General features: G+C 37.7%; 1 protein-coding gene across 7 annotated transcripts in view; it reads right to left on the reverse strand.

Moving 5' to 3' along the window:
* Positions 1 to 5145: 5145 nt before the first annotated feature.
* The window catches only part of AGPS (alkylglycerone phosphate synthase), a 126041-nt gene continuing 116593 nt past the window's right edge, over positions 5146 to 14593 (reverse strand). For 3 of the 7 annotated variants that reach the window (XR_014079395.1, XM_081579591.1, XM_081579590.1), the window contains one exon: positions 8003 to 9567. Coding sequence is in view for 4 of the 7 variants with exons in the window: in XM_081579590.1 (XP_081435716.1) it covers positions 9547 to 9567 (21 nt within the window). In the remaining 3 variants the exon portion in view is untranslated. Of the gene's footprint in view, positions 5647 to 6094; positions 6146 to 8002; positions 9568 to 11616; positions 13638 to 14593 lie in introns of those variants that run through there. The other 4 variants (XR_014079396.1, XR_014079397.1, XM_081579589.1 and 1 more) reach the window with 4 other exon arrangements.

A 14593-nucleotide genomic window follows, 5' to 3' on the forward strand; every position in this document is an offset into this window, starting at 1 on the left:
GGATTTCTAGGCTTTTAATAATCTCAGGGATTGTGTGTTCTAATTCATAGTTTGTAATGAATACATATTATATAGCATTAGGATGTTTTTTCAGAGTTTTCAATATAAAATATGCTGCTTTATGTAAAAAAATACCTTACATTATGTTTTTTTGTTGCTGCTGGTTTTTTAATGTGCAAGTAAGTGGGAGACCTTGTGCCCTTAACAAAATTATGGTGCTGTGGTTTAGAGACAATAAACAGTTGTCAAAAAATTTTACAGTTTTCTTTTGTTCCACTTGTTAGTAATTTGAATACATAAGCAACATACAGTGTTTTTCATAACTCTGTTCTCATTTATCTTTAACAGTGAGGAATAGCAGAGGTACCATGAGAACTCAGTGCTTACTTCCTACGTTTGCATTTGTAACTTAGGATATGTTAATGCTGGTGTTGTTTCCTTGTGGCAACCTCTCAGAAAAAGAAAAATCTAAGCTATTTCCATGACCCCACCAAACTTCTCTTCCATCTCCATCACAGATGAAAAGGTCAATTCTGAAACCTCGTCTGGTAGATTCATAATGTTAAGTTATGGCCACAATCCTTCCAATGAAAACCCCACTCATTCTGCTTAGGCATTTTTATTTTCCGAACCATACAAGAGCTTTACCTTGTTTCCCCACCCCTTTTCTTTCCATAAATATGTCAACCCCAACTCTTGACCTGGCTTAGAGAAAAACAAAGTAGCTTGAATTATATGAAATGTCTGATTTTGGAAGTTTTTAAACTATAAAACAAGCAACTTTTCATGGTCCAACCTAATAGTGTTCTACTACAGATAGTGAACCCTGCTGTGATGTTCAGTTCAGTCACTCAGTCGCGTCCGACTCTTTGTGACTCCATGGACTGCAGCAGGCTAGGCTTCCCTGTCCTTCACTATCTTCCAAAGCTTGCTCAAACTCATGTCCATTGAGTCCATGATGCCATCCAACCATCTCATCCTCTGTCGTCCCCTTCTCCTCCTGCCTTCAATCTCTCCCAGCATCAGGGTCTTTTCCAATGAGTCAGTTCTTCGCATCAGGTGGCCAAAGTATTGGAGTTTCAGCTTCAGTATCAGTCCTTCCAATGAATATTCAGGACTCATTTCCTTTAGGATTGACTGCTTTGATCTCCTTGCAGTCTAAAGGACTCTCAAGAGTCTTCTCCAACAGTTCAAAAGCATCAGTTCTTCGGTGCTCAGCTTTATGGTTCAACACTCAAACCCACACTGGAAAAACCATAGTTTGACAGACCTTTGTTAGCAAAGTAATGTCTCTGCTTTTTAATATGCTGTCTGGATTGGTCATAGCTTTTCTTTCAAGGAGCAAGTGTCTTTTAATTTCACGGCTGCAGTCACCATCTGCAGTGATTTTGGAGCCCCCCAAAATAAAGTCTCTCACTGTTTCCATTGTTTCCCCATCTATTTGCCATGAAGTGATGGGACCGGATGCCATGATCTTAGTTTTTTGATTGCTGCATTAAGATGACAATTTTTTTTTTCCTTCAAGGAGAAATCACTTAGCCACATAGGTACCCATACAGGGACCCACATAGGTTCTCAGCATAAATCCTCTGTAGCATGACCTTCTGGGTGCTCAAATTCTACTGCTGCTGCTGCTAAGTCACTTCAGTCGTGTCCAACTCTGTGCGACCCCAGAGACGGCAGCCCACCAGGCTCCCCCGTCCCTGGGATTCTCCAGGCAAGAATACTGGAGTGGGTTGTCATTTCCTTCTCCAATGCATGGAAGTGAAAAGGGAAAGTGAAGTCGCTCAGTCGTGTCCGACTCCTAGCCACCCCATGGACTGCAGCCTACAAGGCTTCTCTGTCCATGGGATTTTCCAGGCAAGAGTACTGGAGTGGGTTGCCATTGCCTTCTCTGCAAATTCTACTAGATCTATCAGAAACTGGCTTATTATGAAGTCCAACGATTTTGAATTTATAGCAATTTTAATCTTAATTACATAAGCTGATACCATTTACCACTGATATTTGAACCCACACTGGGAGGACAATCAGTGTTTAATGACTCCTTTAGTGCATCCCTTAGTGCAATTCCATCACTGGGAAATGTTCTTTAACAACTTCTGTGCTAAAAGTGTTGCTTCATTGTGCAGTAGCTCTGTGCCCTCAATCTTCATAGCTCCTTAAGATTTGGAAAGTAAATCAATTGAAGTCTTATTTTTAACAGCCATGTTTAAAAAAAAATATTTTTTTTTGCATACTTCCTCAACTTAAAAAAAAAAAAAAGCAGAAAGTGTAAGTAATGTTAACCACCCAAAAGTAAATGTTTTCCAGATTCCCTTTTGCAAATAGCTCAGTCTTTATTCAACCACACTTTATTTACTCAGGTGCTGTGTGTTTGTGGTTTGCATGTATGTGTAATTTAACCTTTCAGAACATAAAAAGCTTTTCAGAACAGTTTTTAACCCCTTGCCGCTAGGCAGTTGGGATTTCCTGGTTAGTAATGCATCAGGAAATCCTGACTGCTCCTACCACTGAGTGAAGGAATAAAGGTCAATTATGGCATTTGTCCCCTTCCTTACACGAGCTCTCCAGAGAGGTACCCACCAGGATTGATAGATTGCTGCCTGGCAACAGCCAAGCCTCCTGAACCAAGCCTACAAAACTAGCCAGCCGTCAGAAACCTGGACGAGACTGTGAAGATCTAACTCCCCAGGCACTTACTGTCCTCTAGTTTTAGGATGTATTTCTTTTAAACTCGCCTTCAAAGTACTCACCTCTGCTTATTGATTTCAGTAGGCAAATAACTTTATGATGATTCCATATTGCCATTTGAACAAAGGCTTTCATCCCTAAAGCTTTTTTCTATGCTCCTAGAACTTCATGGACTCAGTGCTAAAAGCACTTTTCTCGACAAAAAAAAAAAAAAATTTTCCCTCTTATTTCTTCCGTTTTTACTCCTTTAAGATTTCTTCATAATACCTGCATAGTATATTTTAAAGGATTATACCCATTATTTCATAGTCTTAGTCAACCCACCTCCACACACGTTCAGAATATAAGCATGTTGTACACAAGAACTAAAGAGCCTCTTGATGAAGGAGAAACAGGAGAGTGAAAAAGTTGGCTTAAAGCTCAACGTTCAGAAAACTAAGATCATGGCATCTGGTCCCATCACTTCATGGGAAATAGAAGGGGAAACAGTGGGAACAGTGTCAGACTTTATTTTTTTGGGCTCCAGAATCACTGCTGATGGTGACTGCAGCCATGAAATTAAAAGATGCTTACTCCTTGGAAGGAAGGTTATGGCCAACCTAGATAGCATATTTAAAAGCAGAGACGTTACTTTGCCAACAAAAGTCCGTCTAGTCAAGGCTATGGTTTTTCCAGTGGTCATGTATGGATGTGAGAGTTGGACGGTGAAGAAAGCTGAGCGCCGCAGAATTGATGCTTTTGAACTGTGGTGTTGGAGAAGACTCTTGAGAGTCCCTTGGACTGCCAGGAGATCCAATCAATCCATCCTAAAAGAGATCAATCCTGGGTGTTCATTGGAAGGTCTGATGTTGAAGCTGAAACTCCAATACTTTGGCCACCTCATGCGAAGGGTTGACTCATTGGAAAAGACCCTAATGCTGGGTAGGATTGGGGGCGGGAGGAGAAGGGGACGACAGAGGATGAGATGGTTGGATGGCATCACCGACTCGATGGACATGGGTTTGGGTAGACTCCGGGAGTTGGTGATGGACAGAGAGGCCTGGCGTGCTGCGACTCACGGGGTCGCAAAGAGTCGGACACGACTGAGCGACTGAACTGAACTGTACACAAGTAGTTATTTCCATTTTCTTAGACATGAACAAAAACTTGCTCTGTGCAAAACAACCAAGTAGATTCATTTGATCAGTGACATGACACGCCTACAAAAGGATTCCTATTCCTCATGATGGCCCCTCTTTGAATTTGGCCTTAGCTGTGGCAAAGATATTCACATCAATGTTATTTGTGAAGGTCAGGTGTACAGTGGCTAACTCTGACCCATTTGTGAGAAGCAGACAACTGGGAACTGGGAAAACTGCCCGTATGGCAAAGAGCACCGACCAACGAGAGGGCTGTAATCACAGGTGACACTCCCTCCCAGAGAGGTGAACCAGGAACGTATAGGCATGGCCTCTCAAACCTCAGAGGAGCACCTCAGATGGAATCCAAACACAACTGTGATAGGTTTGCCCTGAGGTTGTTAGAACAACTTGTGTGTAGAAGGCTATGGGGTAGATGCCCAAATAAATAAGCTTATAAGGAAAAGTGAGACAAGAAAGGGCAAAAGAAAACAAAAGTTTTTTTAAGAAAGGGCAAATGTCTTGGAGGAGGAGCTTTATGGGGTAACTTTTTGAGCCTTCTGCCATATAACCATTGCTCGCACTCATTTCCACACTGGCATTTGGAGGGTTAGCAGTGCTGCAAGTCTAACCCAGGTAAGCGGCATGTGGCTGTCTGCACTACCTGATTTTAAAAAGATAACATCTCCAAAGACAAATCTTTCATTTCTAGTGAATAGCAGCATTTTAAAATACAACCTTTTGTCTTATGTTCCTCAGTCTTTTTTTTAATGACTACCAGCGATCTGGAAACATCTGGGAGATTGTACTTTCCTGAAGGTGCCCTCTGCCACACTGAGCAGCTTCCTAGCAATGGTGTAACTTGCAGCTCACTATCCACCATTCACTAACTGCCTCTTATGTGTTGATCTACAGCCAGGACTAATGTTACATTTGGAGCTTTTGTTTTCATTTACTGGGCTATACCCTTAGTATTAGTCAAACAACACATTTTGTGACGAGCCCGTAACTCTGGGTTCTTGGTTGTCCAACCACATAATCACCATGACTATAGCTACCAGATTCTAAATTTAAACCTTCCTTCTAACTGTAAATTATATGCAACTTTTTGAGTACCTTAATGTCGCTCAAATCCTTCAGCAGCAACCTTAATTCTCAAATTAGCAGTTTTAAGGAACTGTGAATTTCCTAAGAACCTAGATTGGTTTTAGATCATAAAAAAACATTTCTTTAAATAGTTTTCAATTTCTAGTCTCTCTATAGGAAGATATATAACTTATGGTAACAGGTTATTCTTACATTTTTAAGTACAGCTCAAAGGAATACAATATAAAAATTATAAAAATGCCAATTTATTAAATTCATCAAACACAGAACTTCCTTTTATGAGTTTCATATTAAACCTATAAAGGCATCATCATAGGACCTTGTGGATTAAACATTTACAGAGCATGACAGCATCTGGGACAAAAGGCTTCCTGGTATTTATATGGCATGTAGTCACGAAGAGAGCGGTCTTCCCTCTGTACTTAGGAGACTGTTTCCTTACTTGTGGTTTTCAGTGGAGGGCAATGACTAATAATCTAATTTAAAAGGCAGAAATTCTGTATACATCTGACTTCTGACTGACTACACAGCACAAACAGCCTAGAGCAGTGAAGTAGCCAGCACAGAGGCACTTGATTTCGTCAGACCTGGCTCCATCTTCTGGCAATGCCACTTCCCGGCTACTAACAGTGGGTGTCATTCATCATGGCTAAACCTCAGGTGGGCTCCCCAGGTGGCACAGTGGTGAAGTATCCGCCTGCCAATGCAGGAAATGCAGGTCTGATCCCTTGGAGAAGCAAACGGCAAAACACTCCATTATTCTTGCCTGAAAAATTCCATGGACAGAGGAGCCTGGCGGGCCACAGTCCATGGGGTAGCAAAGAGTTGGACATGACTGAGTGACTGAGCAAACCTCAATTATTTCACTGATAAAAGGGAGACAATACCACCCACTTTACAGGGCTGTTGTGATTACAATCAGAGCTTCTTGTCTAGGGTTAAGTGCCCAGCAGTGTCTGGCTAATAAGGGGTAAGTTAAAAAGTTAGTTATTAATGCAATAATCAATTCTAGGGTAGTGCATGCTAAGTCACTTTAGTAATGTCTGACTCTTTGTGACCCTATGGACTGTAGTCCACCAGGCTCTTCTGTCCATGGGATTCTCCAGGCAAGAATACTGGAGTGGGTTGCCATGCCCTCCGTCAGGGGATCTTCCCAACCCAGGGATTAAACTCACGTCTCTTATGTTTCCTGCACTGGTAGGCGGCTTCTTCACCACTAAAGACATCTAGTGTTAGGCAAAAATACAGAGACTCAATTAGAATCACTCAGATTCAGTCAGAAGGGATATCAGAGATTTTTATTTTACAAAAGATATTAGGCCCAAATAGGAAAAGTGACTTGTAGTTGGCAGATAAAAATTGAGCATCCACACAATTTCCAGGCTAGAACACTTTCCACTGTGTTCTTAGACTTAGAACTCTAACTTCTCCTGAGTTATTTTATAGCTTATAGCAACACATTTCAGTCATTTAAAAAAAATTATCTTTCCAGCTCTAATGTGGGCACAATAAGGTACAAAGGATATACCAGAACTTTTCAAGAATGGATTTAGAGGTTTCCATCAGCCAATACTACACCCAATCAATAGACATCAGAAAATGTAGCACAAGTTGAGTTTACAAGTATATTGAAAAAGAAAGAGGCCTCTGAGGGCAAACACAGGCAAAAGTAAATGTGATAGCAGTAAGACCCCATTTGTTTTTCTGATAGGGTAGCACAGGAAATTGGAGCAGTAAGGTTTATCAAAGGATTTCAGTCTGGCACCTGGAGATTTAAATCAAGTAGATGTAATTGCATGTTTAGTGTCTGGCATAAATGTTGATTCATTGAAAGAAAGCCTATTTGTTGACAAAATGCAAAAATAGAGGTGAACAACAGCATGCTAAGTGGAAATGCTAGCACCCTGCCCCTTGAATGCTCTTTCCTGCATGTGTTATTGGGCAGGCCCTGGCTATGAGTTCCAGAGACCTGCCATTACTTGGATGAGAATCCAGAACAGTACATGTCTCAATTCTACTGCTGTTCCAAAGCTGGATGGGGCAAACAATATTCCTTGTAAGAGCCAAGAATCTAAAATTTTGAAAATCTGCAACTAAATAGAATAAGACACAAATTTTAGTAAGAATAAATATAAATAATGAGGCTTTATATATATATTTAAAAAATCAGCCTCCATGAAGATGTGGCCAAAATGGAACATGCAGAAAAGACAAACTGTTAAATTCAAGGTCAGTGTGAGGTGCCAGTGCAAGGTCCAGCACAGATGCATGAGTGACTAAAAAATATTGGAACAAGGAATAAGGAAATCATTGGAACTATTCTGAAACATGTAGGTCTTGACACCTCATTTTAAGACCATCAAATAGGCATATATGGAGACAGATGAGGATGGTGAAGGGTCTAGAAGTGACGCAAGCAACAGCTGACTGGAAAAACCTAGGGGAACATGAGCTGTCTTTAAATATCTGAAGAGCTGCCCTGCAACAGAGCAGCACGATCTTTATGACTAGATAAGACAGAAGTCACAGTAATGGACAGAAGGACACAGATTTTGATCTAACAGGCAAAAACTTATGAATTCTGGAAGATTTCAGAAATGGGAAAAAGGCATTCTAGAAAGACAATACATTCCCATGTGGTCACAACAAATGTTCAGGGGGCTAGGTTATCTGTTTGTGGTCTGGGGGGATAGAAAGGTTCAGTAGCAATTATGGCTGACCAAAAGTAAGACAAGATGATTTCTAAGGTTCATTCACACTGAGCCTTACTTGAACCAAGGAGAAAACTGCTTTAACTATAACTAACTTATTATATAAGGGCTATAATCTTGAAATGTACCAAGTAAGACTGGGTTTAACAGGTTCAATCCCTAGTTATTTCAGAGTCCACACAGCTCCAACCTTCCCTCCAGTGTGGGAACCACAGGCAGGGACAAATCAGCATCTGTTTACTGGTCATTCACTACTGGAGAGACTACTTATAGGAACAGACTGTGTCGTTATTCTCTGAGGATAGCATGAAGCTGTCAACAAAGATTAAATGAAATCAACAAGAACAAAGCAACATTTTCTGTAACAATGAGTGGTTTTGGTATTGTTTTATTATTTTTTCCCCAGCACATCTTAAAAATCACACATGGGCATTTACTTATAGAACAGTACAGTCTAGGAAAAGCAGTAAAAGGAGAACCCAAACATACACTGAAAGCACAGTAAACAGACTGTGTGTTGAGCCCTTTGGAAAACAGTATGGCTCAGACTGAATTGACAAAGCTACGCTGGAATCCCTAGCAATTTTCCTTCCCACTACATATCCACTTTGAAGACTATTAATGTAAAGAGAAGAACTGTTTGTATGCATTAGTTACAGCAGTATAATGGCTTACATACAAGGGCTTACCCATGTGTAGTTCCCAAAAGATGACTACAGTACTGGCAGGAAAGATGCACTGCCTTGGAGGAAGACTCGGGATAAGATATTATTCAAGTCAAGTTGTATCAGAGCCAAAGTATTTCACAGGCTTAGCAAAAAAGGACAAAAATTAAGAGACATAACCTACACATTATTTCTCATAAGATTTACCATTGTTCAGAAACAGAAATATTTATTATTCTGAAGGCACCATCACACAAAAAAGGAGTGACACACAACATAAGGAATAGGAACCCCACCCCCCCTCCCCCACTCCAGGCTCTGCGCCTCAGGGAGCTGTGTGAGCAAACAGCTAAAATGGGTAGTGGGTGTCTTCATGACACAGTGAGTATGCCACATCCACGAAGCGACATCTTAGGGCTACTAAGTTGGGCCAGCAGGAATGAAAACGCAAGAAAGTACATGTAAATCCCACCGACTGAATAGGTGTACGTAAGAGTACAGGTCTACCACACAATTAGTTAAATATGCAAGAATAGGTGATTGAAACCAACACTGTGGAAGGGATCTTACATGTTTCTACATACAACTACTTAATTCCTGATGTGTTCTTGAAGAGGAATAGCTTTGAACTGCTACACAAGCTCTGTCTTTAAAGACTTATCCTCTTCCACTCATTTTAAATAATGGCTATTTCATGGGAGGGGAAAAAAAAATCCCAACAAGGCACTGTACGCTTTGGGGGAATATTCTTTAAATAGTTCAAAAAATAATTATTTATAGAAACTGTATACCAGCACAAGTGTTTCATGTCCTATTTGGATATGTGAACAAGACTGCTTAATGGTTAAATAACATGTTTCATCATAGGGCGCTCACAAAAAACACTACCAACAATAAGATGCCTTAAAAACATGTACATATACTACTTAGAAACCCACAGTAAAACATTTGTTTCCTTTCTCTCTCTCCCTCTCTCTCCTTTGGAAGTTCAGAGTATTTGAAAAATGTTCTTAATGATACTTAATGTATTATCTTGTTCCTTGTGGGGGAAAAAAAGTATAAAGCAAACTCCTTAGGGAAGCAAAAAGAAATCTTTTCATGCTCACAGAATTAAAGTTACTTAATTCTGTGATGCTTCTTTGGCTTCAGTGGTCCTTACTCACGTTTCTTAAGGAATTGTTGTGGTTAGAAGAGCACAAAAGTGCTCTTTCTTTGAGGATCTTCCAAGGTTCAAATGGGAATGCTTCAGGTTCACAGGAAACTAAACACCTCCTAGGAATATAACATTGATTTAAAATAATTAGAGAGTAATAAAACCTAGCTAACAATATACTCAGCTATAAATCCAAAAGGATTTAGTTATATTTAGGTTGTACTTGATTATGCTTCATTAATAAAATTATAAAAATTTTGTTTTCAAATTAGTAGAAATATGAAGATGAAGAACTAAAATTGAAAGATAAACCCAGATGCAAACAGAAGAACAAACACCTTCATACTCCCCTTGAAGAAAAAAAATCTCTTAGACCCAGGTCCGTTTTATTAATAATATAAGTTTCTATAATCTGGTGACATTACAGGTAGCTTTTACAGTTAAATTTCACACTAAAGACAAACAGTTGGCTTAGGGAGAAGAAAGCTGAGTAACTTACATACTTTATGTCACTCACTATATTTCAATAGTTTAAAACAATCTTTTACACTTCCTGGATTTCAGCATCAATGTATATGAAATTAGTAAGGATTAAACACATATATTGACAGGTGGCTCATTGGGGAATGTGAAGACTTCAAGCTTCCAGAACTCATTAAGCCAAAGGTGGTTCTGGATTCTTCAGTCCTAACCTGGCACTTCTTATTTTTGGCTTTTCACACACCATGAGCTAAACCCTAATTAAAATTAAAGTTGCTAAAGGTTAAGTGGTAACAAAAAGTTATTAAAGCTGTCTTTAACTCCTGTCTTAGTGCATCTTAAAATGTAGATATGCTTTCCACAGAATTCCACCTTGGTTGCTTCAAGCACCCGCATGTGCAGTTTATGCATCTATGCATAATAAATATTTGTGTCCTATGTTTACATAGAATAAATGCTCAACCAAACTCAGCCCATTGGAGCAGCTGAGGTTACAGGCTTCAGCTTGGGACCACAGGGCTTTTCTGATCAACTATAGTTAAGAAGTAGAAAATATAAAAGAATATGACAGCAGAAAATCACTGGAGCCAACATGCAAAAGTCATTTTCAAAAATGCAAGCTAGGACTTACTTAGAAGTTACTAAAGGAATATTCTGAAACAGAGGTTTTCTTGCAACCATCTGTATCTAGTTTTAATACACACACTGATAGAAGCTCATCCTTCATTGCATTTTTGTTTTCCAAAATACATCAACACAGCTATGTATACCAGAAGGCTTCCAGCTTCATAATTAGCTTTTAGGTAAGAGTACTATTTAGGAAGAAAACTCCCAATTCCTCAACATAGGAAAGAATTTAACCGTCTTTCTTTGTGGTAAAATGCTGGGCACAACAAACATGTGGGTTTTGTAATTCTAACTAAAACTAAAAAAGCTCATGTTACTTAGTGTAAGACTAATAAACTCACTTATACATTGTAAAGTGCACCAAACATTAAGGCAACCATTTCTCTAAGGGTCAATAAAGCTTGTTCATATTGAGTCCTTAATATTCAATGCCATTTCTCACTAGCAGCAATTCCTATTCCCACTAAAACGCCAACTCAAATGTGACATCATCAAATAAAATATTAGAAATAAGACAAATTTTAGAAAGACAAATCAACGTTACACAGTCCTGAAAACCAAATAGGCTACATAAATAAACTTATTCAAGCCTCACATAAGCAACATCCCCTGGCTTTAACTTTTATGAAGCCATTTTCAGGTATTTCAGAAACAGAAGGCAAGGTTTTAAGTGCTTCTGTGTGTATACAAGAACTCAACTCTCCGCAGACACTAAGTATATGCTCAGGCACCTCTCAGCAGCAGGAGTGTGGAAGCAGGGAAACGCTTTCTGATTTACTAAATCAGAATGAAACAGTACTGACAAGTGTTCATGTGTTTCAAAATCATCCCTGTAGAAATGATTCAAACTACAAAATGTAGTCATCACTACAAAATCAAGGTTGGGGAGTTAGGCATGCATGGGAGAAGAAAAACAGAAGCATAAATCACTAATTTCCATAAGGTTCATGTAGAATAGTGAACCAACAATTTCAGGTGTTACATTTCCTAATTCTGAGGTTGCTGAAACCTGAACTCCCTGGGAAAGGATGTTATAACAATCACGTGCAAAGGAATGGATCTGCTTATGAATCTATAAGTTTTATTGTAAAAATATTACTCAGAAACATGTATACACTTCAGTGAGATATTAGTACTGTATTAAATTTTACATTTTGATCACCAATTAAGAGAAATTAGTTTCATGAATAGATGCATTTTATAAAGCTGAGATTCTTATAACCCTAGAAGCAAGTGTTAATTTCCTCATCAGGTATCCAACTATTTCAAATATCAAGGGCTTGAAGCTAAGATCTGCTGGAAATTTTATAATTAAAAATAAATCACCAATGAAGAGAGGCAGCATATAATAAATAAATATTTTTAGTTAAACTAATATTTCAATTTTATTTGCTTACAGATTTTATTAGTTTGAGGCCAATTTTGTTAAAAATTATTTATCATTTTGAAGTCTCAAAAATATCACTTTGTCAATTTTAGATTTTCACTTTTCTGGTTAAGGCTACTTCAGATATAAAAGGTATCAAACTGCCCAAAAATACTTTGGAGCTGTTGCTACATAAACAGACAGTGTGTCCTTTTAAAGGATCGTCTGCATTTTGACTTACATTAGCTGATCAAATATTAATTTTAAAAAAATTATCAAAAGTTAGGTATTGCATTAAGAAAAGAATCCATCTCAAAATGTGAATCATGAACCTTGACAGTGATTCAAAGTAACTATTTATTTTAATATGCAGATTTGAATGTAAAAATGTTTGCTATATGTGTTTAATGTTCTATTATTTAATAAATATGATATTTCAAACTTTTGATTATGGCATGTGTATTAATAACTATTGTTTTAAAATTTAGGTTAAACCAGTAATTCAAAAAAGGCATTAAACCATTATTAAAAACTAAATTGAAACTTTACTTTTATATGGAAATTTTTCATGTTGTTTGGGCTAAATTTTTTACAAAAAGGTTTTTTTCTCATTAAAACTATTGAGGTTTTCATATTTCAGTAGCTGAATGATGACTGCGTTTCTTTAGCCAAACAATTCTTTGAACTGGAGACATTCAGTGTAAGGAGTCTTCCTTCTTCTGCTCCTGTTGCAGCTTCTTCTGCATCTCAGCAACAAGAATGTGAAATGAGAAACATCAGTACTCTAAATTGAATAAAGGCATTTCTTTCATGGTAAACCTTTTCTTCACATACAATGAATGAGATATCAGCTTTCCTTATAAAACATATAAAGAATGAATTAGGATATAACCATATGTTATCTCAGTGATACAAATTCAACTCATACCTCAGCAGAAACAGAAATATGGAGAACAAAAGATGTCCCCTGACAGAATAAGTCATCCTAATGATTTAAGGTTTCATAACTGGATACTAATTTCAAAGAAAAACATAGGCCAAGCATCCTACAGAACTGGAGGCATCCTAAGTAAGAGGTTGCCTATACTCTTTCATGGGTATTCTCCCTTAATGGCCTACTCACACTAGTAATGCACTCTTAAAAAAATGTACATGTATATAACTCCTCAGTGGAATCCTTCCCTACATAGCTGCTTCTCAAAAACATTCTTTTAAAAAGGGGGCTAGAGCAACAATAGATGACACCAAAATCTGCCTTTGTTCCCCAAGAAGAAACATCAATACAAAACAGCTGGCAGCATCCTCTTCTGAAAGAACAACTGGTAGCCAGCCTCGTGCTGCCTGACTGAAATTTGAAATGACAACCAGTTGGCTGTAAACTAATGCACCTACAATGAGAGAGATTTAGGAATACCATCTGTCAATCCATAGATGCAGAAACAAAACAAACTACAGAATGAAACAAACTTATTTTAAACCAACAAACAAATGCAGCTGAAATAAAGTCCATGATATATTTGATTACTGGTATAACCATAGTTAAAGACTTAAAATAAAAGTGACATTTTTCTTAGCAATAGTAATAGATTTATAATTATAAAAGGTTTCTGTTTCCAAAGATGTTATTGGGGTCCACATATTCCTTGACAGACTTCAGCATCCCAAAGCCGACATCAGAGATACTTTCCTTTAGCCACTGCTTCCGTAACTTGCCCACTGAAAAAACAAAATCAAAAATGCTTCAATATACACTATGATGCTGGAAACCAATCAATCTTGTGACCATGAATGAACAAACACTGTGTGATAAATGCTTTTATTCAAAAATGAGAAATGTTTTGCTTTATTTGATTTATTGAGCCCACCAGACTATCAAGCTCATTAAGCCCAATGTATTCCCAGGGGAAGCCTGTGCTCCACAGTGTCTCCTTTCTCTGCAGACTATAAAATGGAGATGGAGGAAGCTTGGACTGAGATTATGGCCCATTTTACAAATAACAAAATGAGAAAAACATGCATTTCAAAAGAACCCACCTCTGGTCTTTACCAAAACATGCCAAAGTTTCAGAGAAAATAAAATTAACTAAAGAAAACACATCCAGATGAATTTTTTGGGTATACTAGAGCAAAAATGACAAGATATATATATATCCATAAAATATTCTGAGAAGAACAAAATCCTTTAAAAAATTGAAAAAATCTGAACTTTGGGCTTAAGAAAAAAAATCTGGTGATGAAGCTTTCCATTTGCGTTTTCTTTCCATGTGACTTTACAATAAATTTGCATGTTCAAATAATAGTTATTTTTCTTCTTATTGTTTTTCCAGAATTAGAGATTTTTTTAGTCACTGAATAAATCAAATACCTAAACCATCTTAAATATAATTATCAGATTTTACATACTATATGTTTCCCTTCTTGTTTTCTATGTCCTGCTAATTTATTCTCAGAATAACGAATATAACAGTTAGCAGCATAAATTATATTTTAAAAGGCATTTGATGAAAAACATAATCTTTTCTAAGTAGAAATTTTGTAAGAAAGGATATGTACGTAATCTATAAAAGAATTCTGAAACGTCAACTTGCTGTGGCATTAAAAGGCACAGCAAGATACTGACTTATCTGTGGCAAAATGGATAAACCTTATTTATGGCTAGAATTATTTGTGGT

The sequence above is a fragment of the Giraffa tippelskirchi genome, chromosome 3 (assembly GCF_054371585.1).
Source record: "Giraffa tippelskirchi isolate mGirTip1 chromosome 3, T2T-mGirTip1v1.2.pri, whole genome shotgun sequence".
Lineage (NCBI taxonomy): Eukaryota > Metazoa > Chordata > Mammalia > Artiodactyla > Giraffidae > Giraffa > Giraffa tippelskirchi.